This window comes from Bubalus bubalis, chromosome 15, assembly GCF_019923935.1.
Source record: "Bubalus bubalis isolate 160015118507 breed Murrah chromosome 15, NDDB_SH_1, whole genome shotgun sequence".
NCBI classification, from domain to species: domain Eukaryota; kingdom Metazoa; phylum Chordata; class Mammalia; order Artiodactyla; family Bovidae; genus Bubalus; species Bubalus bubalis.
The window spans coordinates 78,723,924-78,746,656 of NC_059171.1; the positions used below are offsets into that span (position 1 = coordinate 78,723,924).

At 52.7% G+C, this 22,733-nt stretch overlaps 1 protein-coding gene across 13 annotated transcripts in view; it reads right to left on the reverse strand.

Annotated features, from left to right (window-relative positions):
* The window catches only part of TRAPPC9 (trafficking protein particle complex subunit 9), a 388,230-nt gene that overhangs the window by 286,273 nt on the left and 79,224 nt on the right, over positions 1 to 22,733 (reverse strand). For all 13 annotated transcript variants that reach the window (XM_025264824.3, XM_025264825.3, XM_025264823.3 and 10 more), the window contains 6 exons: positions 21,426 to 21,552; positions 15,916 to 16,061; positions 9,700 to 9,785; positions 6,524 to 6,650; positions 4,404 to 4,536; positions 2,306 to 2,469 (listed from right to left, as the gene is read on the reverse strand). In XM_025264824.3, coding sequence (XP_025120609.3) covers positions 2,306 to 2,469; positions 4,404 to 4,536; positions 6,524 to 6,650; positions 9,700 to 9,785; positions 15,916 to 16,061; positions 21,426 to 21,552 — 783 coding nt within the window. The remainder of the gene's footprint in view (positions 1 to 2,305; positions 2,470 to 4,403; positions 4,537 to 6,523; positions 6,651 to 9,699; positions 9,786 to 15,915; positions 16,062 to 21,425; positions 21,553 to 22,733) is intronic.

Genomic DNA, 22,733 nt, shown 5'->3' on the forward strand with positions numbered 1-22,733 from the left:
TCAAGTTCACGGACAGCACCAACATCCAAGAAGCTGAAACTAGCTCCTGACGACGAACGTGACGAGAGCTTAAGGGAAGAAGTGACAAAAGCTGAAGCTTGGGGCAGAGGCCGGCGATGTGGGGCCTGAGGAGCCACGGACGCCAGGGGTTCCCAAAGGAGAAACGAGAGGAGCTGAGCTTCAGAGAGAAGCAGGTTGCAACGAATAATGGACACGTGGTGACGGTTTAGGTTTATTTGAGAAAAGGAAGGTATCTTCTAGTGGCTAAGCTGTGAAGCCAAGGAAAATTACAGGGGATGTGAACATTTTTACCATTATATACTCTGCAATTTTCTGTCATTCAATATTAGCTCACTTGTTCAAATATCCACCAACTCCTATAACCAATTAATTAAATTCAGAATACCAGATGAAGGTATTTCATGTCAGGGAAGCATTTTCTACCTAATCCGTAAGTGCTTGCTCCTGAAAAGAGGAGAGAAAGGGAAGAAAGGATGAAATTAAAGTAGGATCATCCAAAATTCCAAAGACTCCGGGACACAAAAGCAAAAGAGGGACTAGGAGAGCCACGCTACCACAAGAGCTCCACGCACCCGCGGGCGCACGGAGAGGGGACGGCAGCCACGGGCGGGCGCAGCGGGGAGGGGACGGCAGCCACAGGCAGGTGCGGCAGGGAGGGGACGGCAGCCACGGGCAGGCGGAGGGGATGGCAGCCACGGGTGGGCACAGCAGGGAGGGGACAGCAGCCACGGGCGGGCACGACAGCCATGGGCGGGCATGGCGGAGGGGGGAATGGCAGCCATGGGCAGGAGCAGGCGCTCACGCTGCACGGTTCCAGCTCAGAACTCAAACTCAGGATCAGAGACAGCCTGAGGGCCAGGAGAGAGGGGCAGACGGACAGACACAGAGACAGAGAAGGCAGAACACCCACTGGGGAAAAGGACAGAGGGCCGGCAAAGAGTGGACTCTCAGAGGACGACCACAGCAGAGGGGCTCAGCGTCACTGGTCATCGGGGAAACGCAGATTGCTCCCCACCCCCACCGTGGATAAAATGACAACGGCCTGGAGCAGAGGGGCCGTGGGGCAGCCACTACTCCCCCAGGGTGACGGCGCGACTGGACTCTGGAACAGCAGTTCTGAAGCCCCCCACCCGGCATCGGGCCCTGGAGACGCTCCCGGAGAGGACAGGCTCACCGCCAGAGCCAGGGCACCGCTCTCGACGGGCCAGGTGCGCCCAGGCTCCCAGGGGACACCTGCTCACCTGGCTCCTAAGTCAACAGCAGCTGAACACGGAGTCCCACCAGCTTGCTCTCCCTGTGCTGTGCTCGTCTTTGGTCTCCGCAGACGGTGCAATTTCTCTAACTTCTTTAGATGAGCTGATCTTATTTCCACTTACTACTCTCGACGCCCAGCCCTCCTCCTACACAGCATATCCCACTTCGACCAGTACTGCTCACTCACGTCACTGACCACCCTCTGCGGCCTCCCTCAGCTCCTAGAACATGTCAGGACCACCTCCCCTGCTCACCCAGGAGGAAGCTGAGGCATGTGAAGGATAAACGGTGAGCAAATGCTGAATCCAAAATGTAACACAGTCTTGTGAGCCCGAGCTACGTGTGCCTTAGAACTAGGAACGGCATCACTGGAAGAGGGGGTGCACAGGCTCTGAGTGCTGAACCCACAGCAGGCACTGGGCTGGGCGGACGGTTCCCAGATGGTACTCTTCCGAGCCTGCACGTGCTCTTCTTTGCTCACTCATTCCAGGACACGCCTGCTGAGCACCTGATCGGTGTGAAGAGAACAGGCGATACAGAGGTGTGTTCTGCACTCCGTTACCTTTCTCTGTGAGCTCTTCATGCACACTTAAGATAACAGCTTCACAGAGGCGTCAAATTAAAAGTGGGAGAGGTTTTTAGACTTTTGGGACGCTGGTTATCTATAGGGTCTCTTCTGACTCACAGACTTATAAAATGAATTTATGGTTGCTGGTGCGAGGGAGGGATAGTTAGGGACTTTGGGAAGGTCATAAACACACTGCTATATTTAAAGTGGATAGCCAACAAAGACCTACTGTATACAGCACGGGAAACTGCTCAACGCTCAGTGCCAGCCTGGATGGGAGGGGAGTCTGGGGAGAGTGGACACGGGTGCAGGCTGAGCGCCTCGGGTGCTCACCTGAAACTACCACAATACTGTTAATCTGCTCACCCCAATACAAAATGGTGTGGGTATTTAAAAAAAAAAAGCAAGGTGTCTCTTCTGCAAATAAACATTTCTGCAGTCAAACCTACGACAAGCCCCTACCTTTGGTGGTGAGGATTTTCGAGGTCACTTCCAGTTTCTCCAGTGGCTCCATCCCAATGTTCTCCAGTCTCACAACAAGCTGCTGGGTTTCCCCATTGTAAAGTTGCACAGACACGTTAGCAGATATTTCATCACCAGAGGAAGGCTGTAATGAATGTGCGGACCTAAAATAAGAGTAAGAATTAGGATCAATTTTAGAAAAACAGAAAGAAAATTGATGGTATTTTAGAGTCATGCACATCACCACACTTAAACACTCCAGACACACGGACTAGGGAGCCGTGGCTTCAGCATGGAATTGGTGCCCAGCAACCAGGAACTCCAGGGCGAGTCGCCACACGCTGAGCAGTGTCCACACACAGACGGCCCTGGGTCACATGACGGCTCTCGCTGGCCTTACTGGCTCATGTGTGTGAACCATAAGCGTAACTGCTGCATCGTGGTGAGGGCAAGGTGAAACAATGAATTAATTCAAATGATCCCTGAGCCTGCTGCTTGCTCAAAAAATTTTTAAATCTCAGAAATGCCCTGGGAAAATCCACAGACTGAAGGAGAAAACTCAAATGAACCATTTGAAATGATAACGTGGGAGCTGCAGGAAAAGACAAGTGGAAAGCACAGACAGCAGCCTCCACATCCCAGTAAAATCAACGAGCGACGCTGGCAAACCCCTGACGGGAGCAGGGGCAGCTGGCGGGCCCTCGGCACCGGCCAGGCGTGGCCCTGGGCCACGCGGGGTACAGCCAGAGACCCCGAGGCTTGCCCAACGCACCTCTGAGGTTGCAGCATTGCAGCCCTGGTCTGAAACTCTGGCCTGAGTCCTACTGACTGTCACTCAGCCCACAGCGCTCATCACCCTGGTGTCCCCTTCCCAGTGCAAGCGGCAAAACCACTTCCGGGCAAGGAGGTCACTGTGACCACAGGGAGGAGGCTCTGGAGACAGAAAGGGGACAAATGCCAGCCATCAACGAGGGAGGCGCATGTGGCAGGTGGAGTCAAAAAACACATCCAAAGCCCGTTCTCCAAAAATAACAGCATAGAGAATCAACGTGAACTCCTTGGCATTTTATATCTTTAGAGCTGTTTGTGAGTCAAGAAATAAATTTTCTCTGTCAAGTAAGGATAAGTGACTCCAGTCCTCACTGTAAGTGACTTCTTTCCACATTTCATCACAGAGTCCTCCTCAAGTGAGAACTGTAGTCCATCTGGGTTTGCAGGGAAGGTATTTGGAAAAACTGAAACCCAGCTGACACAAGCAGAGAGGGTGCTGGCCCCTGGCACAGCGGGGAAAGAGCAGAAGGCAGGCAGCGCACAGAGCGGACGGTCGCGAAGCCCGCGCCCCACACGCCGGGCTCGAGCTGGGGGGCGCGGGGGGAGGTGGGCGAGGCTGGCACTGAGGAGGGGCCCACTGAGTAGGCGACTGAGCCTTCCAAACATCCCAGAAAAGGCCGAGACACATTTAGAAAGACAGCCCAACAGATAAACAATAAAGCATTATCCATAGGAGCAAAAACTGAGGCGGTCCCAAATCCCAACAGCAGGGAAATGAATGGGGACGTGATTGCGAGGCGGCTGCGTGATGTGCTTTTTTAAGCAATTAAAACAGAGAGCTTTTAGCTCATGTTATATATTTATGCAAAGAGAAATCTATAATACTAAATGAAATGCAGTTTGATCTAAACATACATATATTGTTCAGTGAGCAAACAGTGGAAACACCAGAAAGCATTAAGTCATTCCCTCTGAGATTTCTCTTCCTTCTTTATCCTTTCCTATAATGCTAGAGAAAAAAAAAAAGGACTGTTTTTATTTTAGAAGATAAGACTTCTTAAATTCTCTTAAGCCTCAACTGTTTCTCATAAAAATGACGTTTCCAAAGGCTAATTTCCCATTTCGTTCTGATCTTAGTAAGAAACGCCTCAACTCCGCTCCGGTTTGCCGCAAGCAGAACACTGCCTGTTGGTCCCCTGGATACACGAACACTCTGGCCGTGAGGTCAGAGGGTAACTCCGGCTCCCAGGCTCCGGCCACAGGGCGCAGCACAGGACTCCCAGGGGTCCTGGGGTCGGCGAGCAGGCCCAGTGCCCGCAGGCACTACCTGGGCAGAGACGTGCTGATCTGCAGGCGGGGCAGCGCAGGGATGACCTCCACTGTGGAGCCACTGGTCTTGATTCCCGGGAGGCTGTCCAGCAGACAGTCGCTGAAGACGCCAAACACCGTGGTGTGGTAGCCTGGGGACGAAAGGCCAAGGTTCACCCCCTGGAAGGGCTTCACAGCTCACGCCCAAGGGGGTCCTACGGGTGACAGGGGCGCAGGGTCCCCTCCGACCTGAGTTGAGATTCAGGGCCCGTCAGCTGCCCAGCGGGCCCACAGCTCCCGAGCTCAAGTCCACAGCCTCGTGTCCCCGAGCGGAGGTGAGAGTTGGGCCCAGGGCAGGCTGCGTCCAACCAACGGTGCACAAACCATAAACGTCACCCAAGTTCACAATCAGTGTCTCATCCCTTCACTAATTTGCTTTTCAAATTTATCCATCCCTAAAATGAAAAGGAGAGCTTGTACTCCTTTCCAGGACATAATGGGAGTTAATAAGTATTTGAAAGAAAGTGATTCAAAATCTTGTGTTGAGAGATGAAAGTTCAAGAGTCAATCATTGTTATCATAACTGTCACGTGATGTGGCAAATCTGCTCAATGTGTACAAACACTGTAATTTAAGATTAGCAAAATTTTCATTTAAGAAACACTCCTCAGGTTAGATAAGCACTTGAAATTGTTTAAGCAAAGCTTGGAAATGGCTTTTGAAATTTGAGGTAATTATTATAAACAACATTCACAGTGTAACAAAATCAAGTAACACTTGATGGTAAGTACCTAGGGTGGCAACTTCTCTGCATCCATATTAAACGTCTACATACTCAACAAGAAGCAAGAGGTACCGTGGGGACAAACAGGGCCCTGATACAGCCCCTCGACTTAAAAGCTCCAATTCATGGTGCCCACATTTCCTTCTTTTTAAAGTATGGTCCTTCAATACTATATCCTCACACCTGGCACGTAGTAGGTCTTCAGTACCCATTTGGTGGCTGAAAGTCAACATTCACTGGGAAAGGAATCTGTTTAAAAGGCGGCTTTGAAGGACCATACTTTATTATTTTTTTTAATATTTTTTTATTATTTTTTCTTTATATAAATATATATATTTAAAGAAAAAATATTTTTAAAAAATAACAATAAAGTATGGTCCTTCAAAGCCGCCTTTTAAACAGATTCCTTTCCCAGTGAATGTTGACTTTCAGCCACCAAATGGGTACTGAAGACCTACTACGTGCCAGGTGTGAGGATCCAGCCAAGAAAGCCGGATACGGCTGGCAAGGAGTGGGCCCACAGGCCATGGTGGGCATGACATGAAGGAGGGGCTGCCACGGTGGAGGGAGGGCAAGGCCGGGCGGGCACCACAGGGGCACCTGAGCTGGGCCTCAAAGCCCCCCCGCAGAGGGACAGCACGAGCAGGGGGCAGGAAGCAGGGCGTGTGCCCAGGATGGGAGCCCTCTACACCTGCCCAGATGTGCAGCGCCCAGCGACACAGCCAGAGTGAGATAGGGAGCCCTGGCGGGGAGCCCAGTGAAGGCAGGACCGCTTCTAGCCCAGAGGCCTGCACTGCGGAGAGGTCACGAGGGCGCACCACGGGAAGAATGAGGGCAGAAAGACCAGTCCTGATGCTTCAGTGACAAACCCTAGAGAGGGCGGAGGGGCAGAGGGTGTTGACGACACGGGCAGTAATGTAAGGGGAGAGAGGGGGAGACAGGAGCAGTCCAGGATGACCCCTGGTGCCTGTCCGGGGACGGGGCCTGGGTCCCTGGGATGGGACCATGGGGCAGGGGCAACGTGGGGGTGGGGGTGGGGACACACGGAATGTGATGCGCCCTGGAGACAGCCAAGAAGAGTGGCAGGTCCAGGAGAGGGGTCTGGACGGGACAGTAGACAGATGGACTGCCCGAGGCAGTAGGCGGAGATGGAAGGAGAGGAGAGAAGGGTGGCGGGGCCATAGCCCCAGGGGGAGAACCTCGGAACGCGCCTGTGGTCCGGGAAAGACAGATCGGTGCACGGCAGCCGACCCCACATCCTGCGCCCTCTGCGTGGTTTGTCTGCGGCAAACTGTCCGTGGTGGCACAGGAGTCCAAGGCCCCCAGAACCACAGCCAGAAAGGTGCTGTCCTTACCGTTCACAGTGATCGTCCCCGTCGTCTGCGGGACCCCAACGAGCGTCACCGGGTAAAGACCAGACTCGGCCGGGAGGGAGAGAGCCGCGGGGAGAGACTCGAACTCCACTCCGCTCGTGAGCAGCCCCTGCAGCGGGTGGCAGAGGACACGATGAGCGCGGCCCCCACCCTGACCCAAAGCCCCCGCTCAGCCAGCAGGAACGCCCGGGACTCAGAACACAAGGACTCCTTAGTGACGTGAACAAATGATGACCTAGAAGCGTGGTTACAAAACAGTCTTGAAATGGGCAGCCCCAGGGGCGCCTGAACAATTCCATCTTTAATACTAGCCCTTCTTGACACAGTATGAATGTGTGTGCTGCCTTGTTGTTTTACCAAGTTGGAACATAAACAGAAAGAACAAATAAAATATTCTGCTTACAAACAAAATGAAAAAATATGACACATGGAAACGAATCAGTGAATCTTCTTCCAGCGCGTGTATGAACCATCAGTCCATCTCTCTAAGAGCCAGGCCCTACACTTGATGGTGGAGGAGACAGGCTGTGTGGCCTCTGGGAGCCCCCCGTGACTGCAGGGCCTCCCAGTGCTCGGGCCCTCTCCTCGGCACTGTGACGGAGGCCCCAGCCAGCACAATAGCCAAGAGAAGAAACAGCATGGAGACAATCACCTACAGGCAAAAGCTGCAGAAAAGCCTGTGGTGCCTACGAGGAAACCGGAACTAACAACAGCATTTAGCCCAGTAACAAAGTCAGCATTTACAAAGCAGAAGTATCTCCATAACCAAGCAATAAGCATATGATAAAACAAAACAGTAAAAATACCACGAACAGGGAGCTTCCCTGCTGGTCCGGTGGCTAAGACTCAGAATGAAGGGGGCCCAGGTTCAATCCCTGGTCAAGGAACTAGATCCCACATTCCGAAACTAAGACGTAGCATAGCCAAAGAAAGAAAGAAAGAAATACTTTTTTTTAAGTACCATTAACAAGGGATCAAAAACACCCCCTATGTTGGAGTAAGCCTACCGAGAGGTGTGAGAGTCCTGCCCTGAAGCCTGCAGAAGACGGCAAAGGGGCATTAAGAAGACCTACATGAAGGAGGGAGTGCCATGGTCCATCCCAGGAGTGGGCAGGTGAGGGGACGCTGGTGTTGCCCTGAGCCACGTTCTCACAGGGGAGGCAAGGACACGGATGTGGAAGGAGGCGAGGAGAGCCCTCTGGAGATGGAGCGGACCTGAAGGGATGACTGCAAGGTTGGGATCTGTGAAGTCTGCATCTCTGTGTGTGTGTGTGTGCACTTGGGCACACGTACATGTATGTACACACACGTGCAGATGCATGTGGTAGGTACGTGTGTGAGCACGTGCCCATGTGTGCATGCATGCACACTGTTTCTAACTCTGTCTGCGGAAAGCACCCAGAAGCAAGGCTCCCTTAGTGACAAAGAGCACACCTGCGCCCAGAGTCTGGGCAAGAGCTTGAAATGATCTAACTACGTGTGAAACAGACAACAACGTGGCCAAGAATGGAAGCGAAGAAACCAACTAGGTGGCTATTGTCTCCAGGCAAAACACACTCGCATTTGACTTCTTTTTAAAACAGCTAAAGCAAACATGGCCCACTGTGAGCACTTGCTAAACGTGACGGTGGATGCATGAGGAGTGACGCTTCCCTGCGCCGTTTCCCACGCTTGAAACATTTCGTAATGTAATTCTTTAATTCTGAACATGATTTGTGGGCTATCTCCTAGTGGTAAATTTTATTCTTTGTTCTTCCTCATTTTTTGATAAAAGTACATATTACTTTTTAAAATTAATTTATTTATCTGGCTGTGTCAGGACTTTGTTGTGGCACATGAACTCCAGTTGCGGAGCAGGGACTTAGTTGGCATCTTCGTTTCCTGACCAGGGATTGAACCTATATCCCCTGCATTGCAAGGCAAATTCCTAACCACTGGACCACCAGGGAAGTTCCACATGCAGCTATTACTTTTCAACCAGTTAAAATTAAACCTAAAAAAAAAATGTATAAGAAACAGTAGGCATATGATACTTTAACCACTTTAGGGAAAATTCTCTGAACAACTCTCAATGTTATTCCTGGCTTAGGCCAGGAGACAAAGCCACTACAACGCCTGACCAAGAGCTAAGCCCCAAGGCTGGCATGTTCTTGTGCAAAAGGAGGAGGGAATGCTCATCCTAATAGGTGGCTCTCATATGGGGGGACCTCAGGTTGCCCACTCAATACTCAGCTGAATTTCTATGAGCTCCAAGGGACGTGGAAAAACCATGCCTCATGCCAGAGGCCCAAACATCATCTTAAGTAACTACCAGTCTGCCTGCGAGCTCCCACTCATCCTGTGTCCTCAGCGGGGCCTCCCCGACCCTCCACGTGGGTCCCACAGCCCCTCCTGCACCCTGACCATGGGGCAGAGGCCTGGCCTGACACGTGGCCTAGGCACTCGGCAAGCTCTGAACACGAGTCATAAAACCCCAGAGGAAAGCATCACAAGGCTAACAGCACCCTTCACATACCACAGGGAAGTAACAAAGGGGTCCCACACAATGATTAAGCACAGAGAAGACTTGCAGGACTGGAATCCACCCAGTGCATGCAGGGCTCTCCCCTGGGAACACAAGGTCCAGCGTGGAGAACCACACAAACCTCCTTTCCCCGACTGCAGAACTAGGGGAGGAGTTTCAGCAGACACCACTGCAGAGGGGGTATTTAACACTGTGCACAGACACACAGCCTGAACACCTGATTTCAAACCCGAGGCAGATTTCACATTAGCGCTGCAGTCGTTTATTCCCTTATAAATAAAGAGGCCTTGGTCATCTTGTCATCTTGAGCAGTGAAGCAGCAGTGAGGTTGAGTGGGGGGCACACTATAGTGACCTCGCTAATCTCATATGAATTTCAACATGATTATTTCAAATATCACATTCAGTCAACTCAGGTCTGTGTGTGTTCAAATCCAAGATGTCTTTTGTTCACTGATTCACAAATGTACTGAGGACCAAGCACTAAATACACAGGAATGCAGGACATGGTCTTCATTCACAAAAAGATTATAATCTTTGGCAAAACAAATCTTAAAAACAGATAGACATCATAAGAAGTATGAGTCAAATACTAACGTTTAGCCCAAAAGGGGCAAGCGACTGGCGATACGCACCATGTTTTCAACTCGGAGCTCGAACGGCATCGGGTTATACACCATCAGCTGCACTTCACACACATCTCCTTGAACCCACTGGAAATCTAGAAACACACACACACAAAGGAGTCCATGTGTTAGCTGGTGTTCTTGCACACTTCCCGTGGCTTCAGATCACTCCTCTGGCTACTTCCCAATGAAGCAGTGGCACTGTGGCCATCTTGAGAGACGCAGTTTAAAGCTACGCTGCTGCTAGCGTTCTCCAAAGCCGAGTGTGTTGTCACTGCCGCCTGGATGGCCTGTGACTGATGCTTCTCTTGCTGGTGCCAAACGCAGCTTCCCAAACCTGGCAGTAACCAGACGGCACAGCTCCCGGTGGAGAGCCACCACTCGTCGCACAGGCCTTCTCAGGCCCAGAGGCTGGCGCTCAGGAAGACGGCACCATGGCCAACTCTAAGTGGCACAGAGCGTGGTGCCTCTTTCCCCTCCTGAAGTCTGTGAGACAAGATGGTGGCGCCTCCTCCCTGACCACTCCCAGGCCAGCTGCAGCTCAGCACGTACAGGAAGCAGAATTCTGAGACGACCCCCAGGACCCCCAACCCCTGGTATATATGCTGTGTAATCCTCTTCCCCCTAGTGTGAACACAAGGATGGGTTATGTTGTGTAACAAAGGGGGAGGAGGTTTTCACATGTGACGAGGGCCCCCAAGCCTTCAAAGCAGTGGGCTTTGAGTTAACCCAAGGGAGATTATCCCAGGAGAACCTGGTCTTCTCAGAAGAGCCCTGGAAGGGAACCTGCTCACCCTGAGTGAGAAGACTCAATGCGTGAGCAGGTGTATGGAGGAGGCCAGGTGGCCAGGGTCTGAGAGCAGCTGCGATGACCTGAAAATGGTCCAGGTGACACCCAGCAGGTGGACGGGGACCTCAGCCCCACAATCCCAAGGAACCAAGAACCCGAGGGACCTGAGAAACAGACCCTGCCCAGTCGAGCCTCCCGATGAGAACACAGCCCCAGCTGAGACCTGGATCTCAGCCTGCAAGACCCTGAGCAGAGGCCCACGCTAACACAGGCTGCACTCGTGATGCAAACAGTGAGAAAAATGCATTTGTGTTCTTTAAGCCACAAAGTCGGTGGTCATCTGTGTGCAGTCCCCACCCCTGCTCCACTGCCCTCTCCTCCCTTTGAGATACTCCACTGGGCAATTCAGAAGGGACTTGAGAACCAAGCGAGGTGCAGGGCAGGAGCCAACTGTCCAGCCCTTGGAAGGCTGTCTCTGACTCCGCATCATGCCGTGGTGAGGGAGGTACCACAATCCCATTGTTACAAGGCAGGGACTAAGGTCCAAGCAGGTTAACAAATGTGCTGGCAATCACACAGCCAGGAAGTGGTGTGGCAGGGATTCAAGCCAGGTCTCTGAACTCAGAGAAGTGTCTAGAATGGACAGTGGTGGATAAAGGCCTTCTCCTAGAGTAGACACTAAGGTTTACTGACCAGCATTCTTCAGCTTCATAGGCTTTCATAAAGACACCGTTTTCCCCCAAACACTTTGCACCAGGCCCTCGCACAGAGACTAAGACAGGCTGCGCCAAACCTGTGGCATCCTGAAACTGCACACAGTGAATAAGCAGCCCATGAGGGGAGCTGGTTTTTAAAATGCCTGCGCGAGCAGGTGCCTGTATGCGGTCTTAACAACACAGTGCAGTGGTCAGCAGGGCACAGATCATCCTCATTCACCAACAAGGACACGGACAGGATGAACCATCCATCATTCACGGCCCTGACAAATGAGGCCGCCGGGCCCACCTCCCGTCTGCCTGGCCCCAAAGACTTGGCTGCTCTCACACTGCTATTCCCTGCTGGCTCCAGAAACCCAGCTCTCCTCAGCCACCTCAGGCTGAGAACTCCTGCTGCAGGGCACAGGGCTCTCAACCCACCTTCAGCAGCACCCCGAGCACATCACTGCCTCAGCGGTCAGCACCCAGCCCTTCCTCACAGCCGAGGAAAACGTCATTTGTTTTAACAGGTTGCTGCCTGATAGTGAAGGTGCTGTTTGTCTTCTCTGTCATGGTCAAATGACCATCATTTTAAAATTCATTTTCCTGGGCTGCTGAAAGGAATCGTTTATACTCACACAGTCAGAGTCGCTAAAGGTAAACCTAAAATAAATCTTTATTACAGGAACAGTTTTAATGTCTGACAAGAGATCATCTCCTTCCCAGGTCTTAGCGTGCCAGAGGGCATGCTACAGTCTGTCTCAGAAACCTCGGAAAGGCCCAGCCCTGGAGGCTATTAAACACCCCTCTGTCTCAGGCCCCCCTACAGTGCTATACGGCCCCCAGGCAGGTCTTAGCTGTGGACTAACAGACTCTTTCGGGGGCTTCCGTCGACAAGCTCATCTCTTTCCACCACGCTGGCTGGACCCATCTGGCAGAGGGCACTCCTGATTTCTCACTGTACCCCCAGCACCTTGGACAGCGCACACGCCGCGGCTCAGAGCCTTGCGTGAACAGCACCGGATGCTGTGGTGTTAGCGGCTCCCTCAACCCCTGAGGAGGCCGTGCAGTGGGCTTCTAGCGCCCCCTCCCCACAGAGAGCGCAACTGCGGCCCGGGGAGGCCAGGCAACTGACCGAGGCCATGGGACGGCTCCCGCCTGTCCGTCCTCCCAGGCAGCTGCCGACCTCGGGCACGAAGCCCGGCCACGCCAAGTCCTGGCACAAAACCCGTCACCTCTCTGTGCTCACGCTCAGGATGTGCGCAGCCATCACCGCGCGTGGAGTTTAGACGGAAAGACTGGTAAATTACTGCGCGTTAGCGCGGAAAATGGTCCCAGGAGCGGCCCCCCGCGTTTCTTCCCCTCTAATACTCTGTGTCCTCGCTGTGATAACTCCCCCCAGTTACACACAGAGATTCATTTATAGAGATGGGGATTCTGGGTTAAAGACATGTGATTCTTCAAACCTGCAGGCAGGTACTCGCTGCTGAGTCAATTGCCAGAAAGATATTAGAAGCCACAGAATATAAATTACCCTTTCCTACCCATGGGTCTCCAACAAATAACATGCATTTTGGCTGAAGTTTCTGTTATATCCCGGAAAAAAATCCTACATCGTCCACTGAATTTATCCCCAGCTCAGAGTAACGTCTCACTGTCTTCAAGGAAAAACTTTTTTTCTTCCCTGGAAAATTGCCAGGAAATCCCTGGGAATTCCCTGGCAGTCCAGTGGTTAGGACACCACAGTTCCACTGCCAGGGGTGTGGGTTCAATCCCTGGTCGGGGAACTGAGATCCCATAAGCCACACAGTGTGGCCAAAAAAATAAAAAATAAATAAAGGAAAATATCTCTGGGCTTTGAGTCATAAACCATGGACAAAGCCTGAGCTCTGCCACTTAACTTCCTTCCTGACCTAGGGCGCAATGTACATTCACTCAATCTTAATTTTCTCATCGATAAATTGGGAACACGACATCTGCATCACTGGATGAGGTGAAAACTCGCTGCAGCAAGTACAGAGTACTCTTTTCATAAAAGGAAGCCTCAGCAGTTTCTAAAGATTAGAGAGGAAAGAAGAGGAAACGCCAGCTTCGAGGGATGGGACCTGGCAGCCATATGGCGCCCGACTCAGGGGGACCCACATTCTGTTTAGGGCCTTCTCTGTCTCCAAAGTCTTCCTTATGTTTGAACAAAGGGGCCCCACGTATTCCTTCTGGATGAGGCCCCACAGATCATGCTGCTGGTCCTTAGAAGGAGTCTCATGTCTCCAGTCCCCCAGATCACCTCAAGAAGCTTTTGTACACAAAATGGGTAAAAGTTTCCTAAAACGTCCTTTAGGGAGAAAACTTACCATCAACCCTAATAAGACCCAATATCAATAACCTCAGATATACAGATGGCACCACCCTTATGGAAGAAAGCAAAGAGGAACTGAAGAGCCTCTTGATGAAAGTGAAAGAAGAGAGTTAAAAGTCTGGCTTAAAACTCAACATTCAGAAAACTAAGATCATGGCATCTGGCCCATCACTTCATGGCAAATAGATGGAGAAACAGTGGAAACAGTGAGAGACTTTATTTTTGGGGGCTCCAAAATCACTGCAGATGGTGACTGCAGCCATGAAATTAAAAGACGCTTGCTCCTTGGAAGAAAAGCTATGAGCAACTTAGACAGCATATTAAAAAGCAGAGACATTACTTTGTCAACAAAGGTCCATCTAGTCAAGGCTATGGTTTTTCCAGTGGTCATGTATGGATGTGAGAGATGGACCCTAAAGAAAGCTGAGTGCCAAAGAATTGATGCTTTTGAACTGTGCTGTTGGAAAAGACTCTTGAGAGTCCCTTGGACTACAAGGAGATCCAACCAGTCCATCCTAAAGGAGATCAGTTCTGGGTGTTCATTGGAGGGACTGATGCTGAAGCTGAAACGCCAATACTTTGGCCACAGTGTGGCCAACTGACTCATTTGAAAAGACCCCGATGCTGGGAGAGACTGAAGGCAGGAGGAGAAGGGGACGGCAGAGGATGAGGTGGTTGGATAGCATGACTGACTCGATGGACGTGAGTTTGAGTAGGTTCTGGGAGTTGGTGATGGACAAGAAAGCCTGGCGTACTACAGTCCATGGGGTTGCAAAGAGTTGGACACGACTGAGTGACTGAACTGAACTGAACGAGACCCAAAAAGAACAGCCAGAGACTCCTACAATGTCCAGGAGACAAACCTTGTTAACTCTGTAATGATGGGCCCAGGTCCACCCCGGGGGAAGGGGCCTGGAAAGTGGCCTCCCCACCATCGAGAGACCCCTGAGACTCTGATATGAACAGGACCCAAGCCCCCCAGCTCCAAGAGATCAAAGGGGGCGTCCCCTGGCAGATGGGCACTGCTCGCTGGCATGTGCTGGAGACGCCCAGGACCAGCTCCGCCACTGCTCAACCACGAGGTCCACCCACCCCCTGCTCCCAGCCTCTCTGGCATCTTCTCCAGAGCAGAGGAGCAGTCAGGAGGCCAGAGCTGTCTCTCAGAATCACAGACTAGAACTAGAACGTCAAAGATTCACATTCACATCACAAATGCCTGCTGGGTGGGGCCCTGCTCTTCTAAGAGCCAGGACACTGCTGCAGTCGGTCATTCACCCAGAGCAGAGCCCTGAGACTGGAACAAGAGGTCACGTTCAAAAAATAGCAAGTGGTCGTGTGGCTGGCGCCACGGAGCAGGGGCGGAAAGGCGGGAGGAGGTGAGCGGAAAGGCATGACAGCGCACGGCGGGTGGGGTCAGCTCCGGGTGTGAGTGGTGGGTGAGTGCACTTGGACTGCTGCACCCTGCGGAGAAGAGCCTCGAGAAGCCAGGATGCCTTCTCTTATGCCAGGGGTGTAAAAATGAAAGGAGAAAAAAAGGAAGACAGAGGAGAAGCCAGCACTGAGTTGCACAAGCTTTGCGGGTCTTCCACTGAAACTTCTCGGACAGAGTCAGCAATGACCAACCAGTGACCCGCCTCTCAGCCCTGCAGCTTTGTCACTGCGACTCGCAGGCACCACAATCCCCAAGTGCGCGGGGTCCAAGGAGGGGGAGCAGTGAGGAATGAGGCCTGAGGCACGGCCAGCTTGGGGGAGGGCACGGAGGCACGGGGTGGCACAGGAGAGCTCTGGGGGCCACGGGGACAGGAAAGCGAGGGGGCCGTGCCCTGGGATGCGGCAGGGGCCTGAGCGCACAGAGAAGCCCATGAGGATCCTCAGCAGTGAGTGGCCCCGCCCCACCCACCCCCAAGACACAATGCCACGGCGCCCTGCAGAGCCGCCAGGCCTCTCAGGAGAGGTGACGACCGTCAGCGAGACACAAAACGAGCACTGCCAGCCTTCAAACGGGACAGTGATGGGACGCCCTTATGCCCATTCAGTCCTGAACAAAAGATGACCTTTAATCTCCGTGGATGATTCAGAAGTCACTCCAGCCTTGGAAAATCACCCTGGTCTCCAAGTACCTCTCCTATGTAATTGACCTAAGTCTCAAATAACAGAGGTCTTCTGGTTTCTAGAACTTGCACAAAACCTCCTTTTATGAAATAGATACTAAAAAGGCAGACCTATAGGCAGTGGTCAGACAAAGCCAGCAAGCAGAATACACCTGAGTGAGGGTATATCCCACGGGCTCACATGAACCGCGTCAAGTCTCACGATCTCAAGTCCAGACAAGCCCCCGGGGTCGGGTGGCCGAACATGTCCCGGAAGCCAGGCAGCCCGCCTACCTATCTTCTTGCTGCGCTCCTCCCCGCGGCTGTGGGCGATGATCGGGGAGTAGATGAAGGGGCTCTTGGCCGACACACTTGGGCCCAGCGAGCTCTTTATCTTCTGCGGCCGGAGGCTGGCGGGAAGGTCCAGCAGTTTCACACGCCTGTTATTTCAAAGGGAACAAAAATACTTCAACTGCCTTGTTAGCTTGCCTTCAGTGTAAATACGACCAAATATCTGGTATTACACGGACAATAAATCAAACAGCAGATACACCGAGGGGAGGAAAAGCACTCAGCTTTGCGGGACACGGCAGAGAAGGCAGCACAACTCGCCCCCCAGCCCCAGGCAGTCCCGGGAGAGAGGACGTCTATGGGCAGACGGAGCCTGGCCCTCGGCCTGCTCCACCGGGATGGCGGCATCCACCAGCCGCGGGCCTGCCTTCCCTGCGCTCAGGCTCCTGGGCTGTAACACAAACCACCGAGAGGATTCGGGGAGGCGCGGTGGGTCCATGCCCACCGCTCTGCAGAAGCTGGCTCCCTCCTTCCTTCCACGGGCGAAGGGCAGCAGCTCCGTTGGCTCTGTTTACGTGCGCGTCCGGTTCTGCATTTGCGCAGTCTGCACCTCACTAAACCGCTTTTCCAGCTGTGGATGTCTGCTAGTGATGCCAATCAGCCTGGACTGAAGGCCCATGGTCCACAGAGCCAGACCTCAGGCCTGTGCCCACTGCTGCCCATGCACCATCCCAACTAAACCTCCTCCGCCTCCCGAGCCGGGGGGCTATCACCATCACCTCCAAGTCCTTAACGAGGAAACTGACACAGGGGAGAGGAAGCATGTTGACCAACGTCCACAGCTGGAAACGGGCCAGGAGGACACAGTACGTCCTGCAGCTCCGGCATGCTGACCGCCCCTGGGAGGGACAGCGGGCAAGACAGCGAGACTGAAGGCACGGTGAGGGGCAGAGGGTGGGTCGGAAGGTTGGGGGGCCCTGAGCCCCTCCCCACCCACAGCCCCTCTGCAGGAAGAAAGGCTGGAGGGTCGGGAGGGGAAGCCACGCGGGTCCCTGGGAGACAAAGCACTCCCAGTGGCGCCCCGCCTCCTCCTCAAGGCAGTCCTGGGGGCCGGACACGAGCAGACAGACGCGCCCGGATCACTGAGCGACCTCGGGGAGGTCAGCCACCCTGGAAAGCTACCTGCCCAATCTGCATCAGACACCACGAGAAGGAGACGTCAACCTGGGCCGTGCTGAGGGCTGATCTCTCTGAGATTCTAGGGGCCATGTTTCTGCCACGGCACAGGCTAATCTGTGCTGACTACATATATATGTCTGTGTGTGTGTGTCTATAAACTAGAGACCGCCTCAGAGAATCCACGACATCACGCCTTTCTCAGCTCTCCCGGCCTCCACTGTGACCCTGTCCTGCACACGAGCACCCCCACCACTCCGGCCATCACTGATGGCTCCTGAGCCTGGCCCTGGGGAGGGCCGGGTCACACGTGTGATCCTCACCTGTTCCCACCACAACCCGAGGCAGAGGCGGTGCTCACCCGCCTCAGCTCTTCAAGAAAGGCCTCTATCCTGCACTTTCTCTGCCTCCTCGCCTTTGCAAGCCCCTCCGGCATGCTTTTCTCGTACAGGATCAGAATCACTCAGTTTTCTGTTTGTTCGGCCATGAGCTTTCCGAGGACGGGCGCCCAGGGCCTCATTTGTCTCGAGTCCAGCGCTGGTGCAACACACCAATGCGGACCTCTCAGTGAATGTTGAATGAATAAACTCCCAAAAGCTGGATTTCCAACTCAGCTTCCAAATCTTTCAAAGCCGTATCCTCAAGGCTAAGCAGTTTATCACCAACAGCAGCAAATCCCAGCCCTCTGTGCACAAAAAACCCGGCTGTGCTGCGCTGTGCAAGTCCTCACGCTGGCCAAGGTGCCACGACCGATGAGCGTCTCACGCCCACTGCATCCAGCCTGGGGGGGACGCACCTGCAACAGCCACAGACCTGAGTGCAGTGAAGGACCCACCAGCTGGGCAACAGCAAGGAGGGCTTCACCCCGGACCTCCAGCCTCTCACTCGAAACAGGAAAGACGATCGGTACCTGATGACGCTGTCCAGGAAGTCCCGTGGACGTGCCCCCGGGCTCCATGCTTCCTGGAGGAGGGACAGCGTAGGGTAGGGTCCCAACCTCGCACTTCCCTCACCCCTCCTAAGGGAGAGGGCAGATCTGGCAGGAGAACCAGCATGTGCGCCGCTCAGGCCCTTCTCCTGCGGCCTGCCTGCCGAGCGAGAGCACGGATTCTGCCTGGCTCTCAGCGTGATGGGATGGGGCCGGCCCCAGGGCTCTGCCAGAGGTTGCGGAACATCTGGGCAGCCCTGAGTCACACTGGGCACGAGCTCCACCATCCACCTGAGACAGATGTTTCTTTCTGCTGATTCCAAACTCGGGCAGAGAAGGGAGAGTGGTCTAAAGCAGAGACCTTCAAACCTTCACTCTGAAAACTGAGTTGATATGCATGGCAACTCACTCCAGTATTCTTGCCTGAGAAATTCCACCGACAGAGGAGCCTGGCGAGCTACAGTCCATGAGGTTGCAAAGAGCTGGACACGACTGAACAACCACACAACAAAACAAAGCACCTGTGACAGCACCCGACACACGGCAGGCGCACAAGAGCCCTGCTCTTCCCTCCCTAAAACAGCACGCACTTACAGGCTCAGAGAGCCGAGTCCCTGCGCGAAAGACAACAGCCGCGGGCGGAGGCACGGGAACTAGGCGCGGGGCCCAGCGACCTGCGAGCACCCTGCTGAACCCTGGGCCGGCAGCACCAACTCATGTCTGTGCGCTCACTGCTAAAGCGACACCATCTCCTCGCAACACAGACGGCTTCCTACTCGCTGCCGCTGCCACCACCTAAAAGCGAGGTGTCACCTGTCGTCCTAGTAATCATCAACTCAAGCACAGAAGCCTCAGATCACATGAAAGGCTTTTAAAAACTGCAGAGGGATTCCAAGGGCATGGTCAGACGAAAAGAAACCCAACAAGCTAGCCATGACATTCATTCGTAACTCAAAGTCCAGCATCAAATGTCTGCCCATAAAATGTACCCAGAAAAAGTCACTCAAGGTACCTGACCTCAAGCATAACTCATTCAGTATAAATTGCTGTGAAACTAGTAACATTGTATTTGGTCTATGGAGCTGCCAACAGTAAAGCAGAAGTCCAGGAATGACGCTTCCAGAACAAGAATTATTTTTAGGGATTCCATTTGGAAACATTTGGCATTTTAAAAGCTGATACCTCAGGATACTGTGGCTAATAAGGATGATGCAAAGCAGAGGTGGGACACTCATTAGGAAAGTGACAGAAAATATGTTGGTAAGAAAGCCATGGGACAACTCCGCTTACCTTTTCTCTCGGTTTTCAATTCCTCAACCTTATTTACAGGGGAAACATACCCAAGAACCTCCTGGCTATCTCTGCACAGATGGGCAACAGTCAAAGCTGCCCAAGTAGGGTGATGGGGCCCACAGGGCTGGGGCAGAGCTCCCCGTGGGGAGGGAGGGCAACATGGTAGCCATGGTAACCAGTAGGGGAACTGACCAAATGAGCAACCAGATTGAGGTCAATGGGAGACGGGTTTCCCCCGTCTGAGAAAGACTTACAGATACTAGAAGGACCCCTAGGTGCTGGGTGGAATTGGAGCTTTAGGTATCAGTATGAACTCAGTTTCCAGTACACAGAGACATGCAGAAATCACCATGGGCATGAACATGCGGTGAATAACATGTGTCTGTAAATAGATGCTGCCTAGCTCTGTCCACTGTGAGCAGCAGCAACCCGACAGTGAGGCGCACACACGGCACCCAGATCTTAACTTCAACTCCATCAAAAGGAAGCAGGGCTCTTGCAGGAAATGGCCAATGTGGGACTAGGAGCAGGGACTCGGATCTGAGTCCATGACCCAGCAGAAGTGCCAGAGAGCAGGGGCGTCTGTGGAAGCTCCCAGGAAAAGGAAGCTTTATCTTCCTTCCACAAGCAGCACCTTCTCTTCTCCCAGCCACTGCAGGACGGGGAGCCGAAGCTGCCAGCCTGATGCTACGAAGAACCTGAGACTAAAGCCTGGCTGCAGAGGGCAGAGCTGAGAGGGGAAAGAGGCAGGTGCTGGTGAGACTGTCTGACGCCTGGCTCCAGCCCTGCCTGAATCCCTCTCCTGGATTCTGTAGGTATATGTGCCATAATCCCCCCTGTGCCTAAGACAATCTGGGTCAGATGTTCTGAGGACTGCTTACAGAGAATCCTGATGGCTGGATCCGTTCATTCGCTCAACACACACGAGCACCTAAGGGCTGCAAAAACAAAGGTCTCTCCAGGGAGCTCGCAGACAGAGCGAAGGTGTATAATCACATTCCGTAAATGAAACGGAAGAAGACATGGAAGATGCTCCTGGCCGGCTAACCCAGCACCACTCTGTCCCCTTCTCCCTTCCCCACCTGCATTACAGAGATTGGAAGAGTTAAACCCCATTTCCTCGACCTCTCTTACAACCAGCAGTGGCCAGGAGATGCACTCCTGGTCAAGGACACTGGGGCAGAAGTCCACTGTGAGTCTGTCAAGATCATTTTTGCTATGCTAGTAAACAAAAGATAGGTGCCTGGCCCTGGCCCTTCTTCCTTTATCCTATCCTGGATGTAGATGTGTCATCTGGAGCCTCAGCAGCCGTTTGGTCATCAGGAGGTAAAGACAGCATTACAGAGAAGCCACCTGTTTCCAACTTCTTAATAAATAAAAAAAATAACCTCTTATTTCCTATCCACTACTAGGTTTTCTGCTCTTTGCCACTGAAACAATTGGCAATTATCCAGAAGATGTAATTATTTCTATCTGAGGGGCTCAGGGAAAAGGTTTTACGGAAGAGATAATCTTTAAACTAAATCTTGGAAGATGACTGAATGCCGCCAGCCAGAGCAAGGGAGGGAAAGGCCCTGTAAGCAGCAGGCGGAGCTGAGCACAGAAATGAAACCTGCCATACAATCGGCCTGCTCAGCATTTTCATGAGGGTGTATGGGGCTGGAGGTCCACAGAAATAAGGAAGGGCTTGCAGCCAGTTGGGAGACAGAGCAGCCATGGACAGTCCTGTGAGCCCCACAAAGCAAGGGAGTGGAGGTGCTCCGAGGCCTGTGTGCCGGGGTGCACAGTGGCACCCAGACACGGGTAAGTGCCATGAGGCCTGGTCTGTCTCCATCATGCAGAGAGGCCACAGCTTGGCTGCGGAACCAGGCAGACACAGGCTGGAGTGGCTCTGCCAATGGAAAGGAGCATGGCGATAGCTGTTCTGTGATGGCCCTGGTCTGACTCTCATCTATGAAACACGCTTCACAGGCAGCAGCTGAGACTTCACGAGACAACAAACCAAATACATAGGCAGCCACAAACGGGAACCCTTCTGCAGATCTACATCCCTGCTCAGAACAAAGCAGGCGCTAGGAGCAAGCTCGCCTCCTGCGCTCCGGCCAGCTTGTCCTACCTGACGATGGGCAGCTTGGTGAAGGGCACTGGGGGCAGCGTGAGCCCGTCTGGGAGGGTGAGGAGTTCCATGGTCCCGGGACACTTGGAGGTATAGTTCTCCAGGCTCTGTGTCACGTCCTTTTTTTCTGATGAGAAAATAAAATAAAGGTTAATTAAACCAAAGAAAAAGGAAGGGAGAGTGATTTTTTTTTCGCTCTATTTTTTTGAGCAAAAATAAAATTCTTAACCCAATACTTGACAGTCCAATAAGTCCAATCTTCTGACAGAAATAAAGGGGCAGCGACCACGAGAGACAAAAAGAATCCAGAAGCTTTATTCAATTTGCTTAAATAATCACTGGTGGCTGCTCCACATAAGGGTCTGTGGATAAAAAGGAAATTAAGCTACCATCTCCTAGGAGATTTCATTTTCCAAGAGAATAAAACCTTATCAAATTTCAAGAAAGTTGATGGGTGGGCAGGCAGGACTAGAGAATTGGTACATTTTATTACTTAACAAATATTTTTCCAGCAATTACTAGGTACCAAGCAAAATGCCAGGGTCTGTCCCCAAGGAGTGCACAGTCCATCTGTATAACAGATATTTAAGCAAATAATTACAAATCAATATTTTTATTTAAAAGTAAGGCTTTGTGAGATAAGCTTTGTGGTTTTCTGCACCTCACCCCCATGCCTTTCACTAGGAGGGAGGGAGGATGCAGGTAATAGCCAAAGTCTGCTTTCACCCACAAGGGGCCCTAGACACAAGTTCACAGACTCTGTGACACCTCGGAGCTCAAGAGTGCTTCCTGCTGGAAAACCCGTGGTAACTTGCAAGGCAGGCATCGCTGTTCCCGTTTTGCAAATGAGAAAACTGAGCCCAAATGAAGTGAAGTGAAGCCGCTCAGTCGTGTCCAACTCTGCGACCCCATGGACTGTAGCCTACCAGGCTCCTCTGTCCATGGGACTTTCCAGGCAATAGTTCTTGCCTGGAGAATCCCAGGGACGGGGCATCCTGGTGGGCTGCTGTCTATGGGGTCGCACAGAGTCGGACACGACTGAAATGACTCCGCAGCAGTACTGCAGTGGATTGCCATTTCCTTCTCCAGGGGATCTTCCCAACCCAGGGATCAAACCCAGGTCTCCCACATTGTAGACAGACGCTTTACCATCTGAGCCACCAGGGAAGTCAAGGCCATGTCAAAAATCCCAAGTTTGGGACTTCCCTGGTGGCTCAGTGGTAAAGAGTCTGCCTGCCAATTCAGAGGACATGGGTTTGATTTCTGGATTGGGAAGATTCCACATGCCTCAGAGCAACTGAGCCTGTG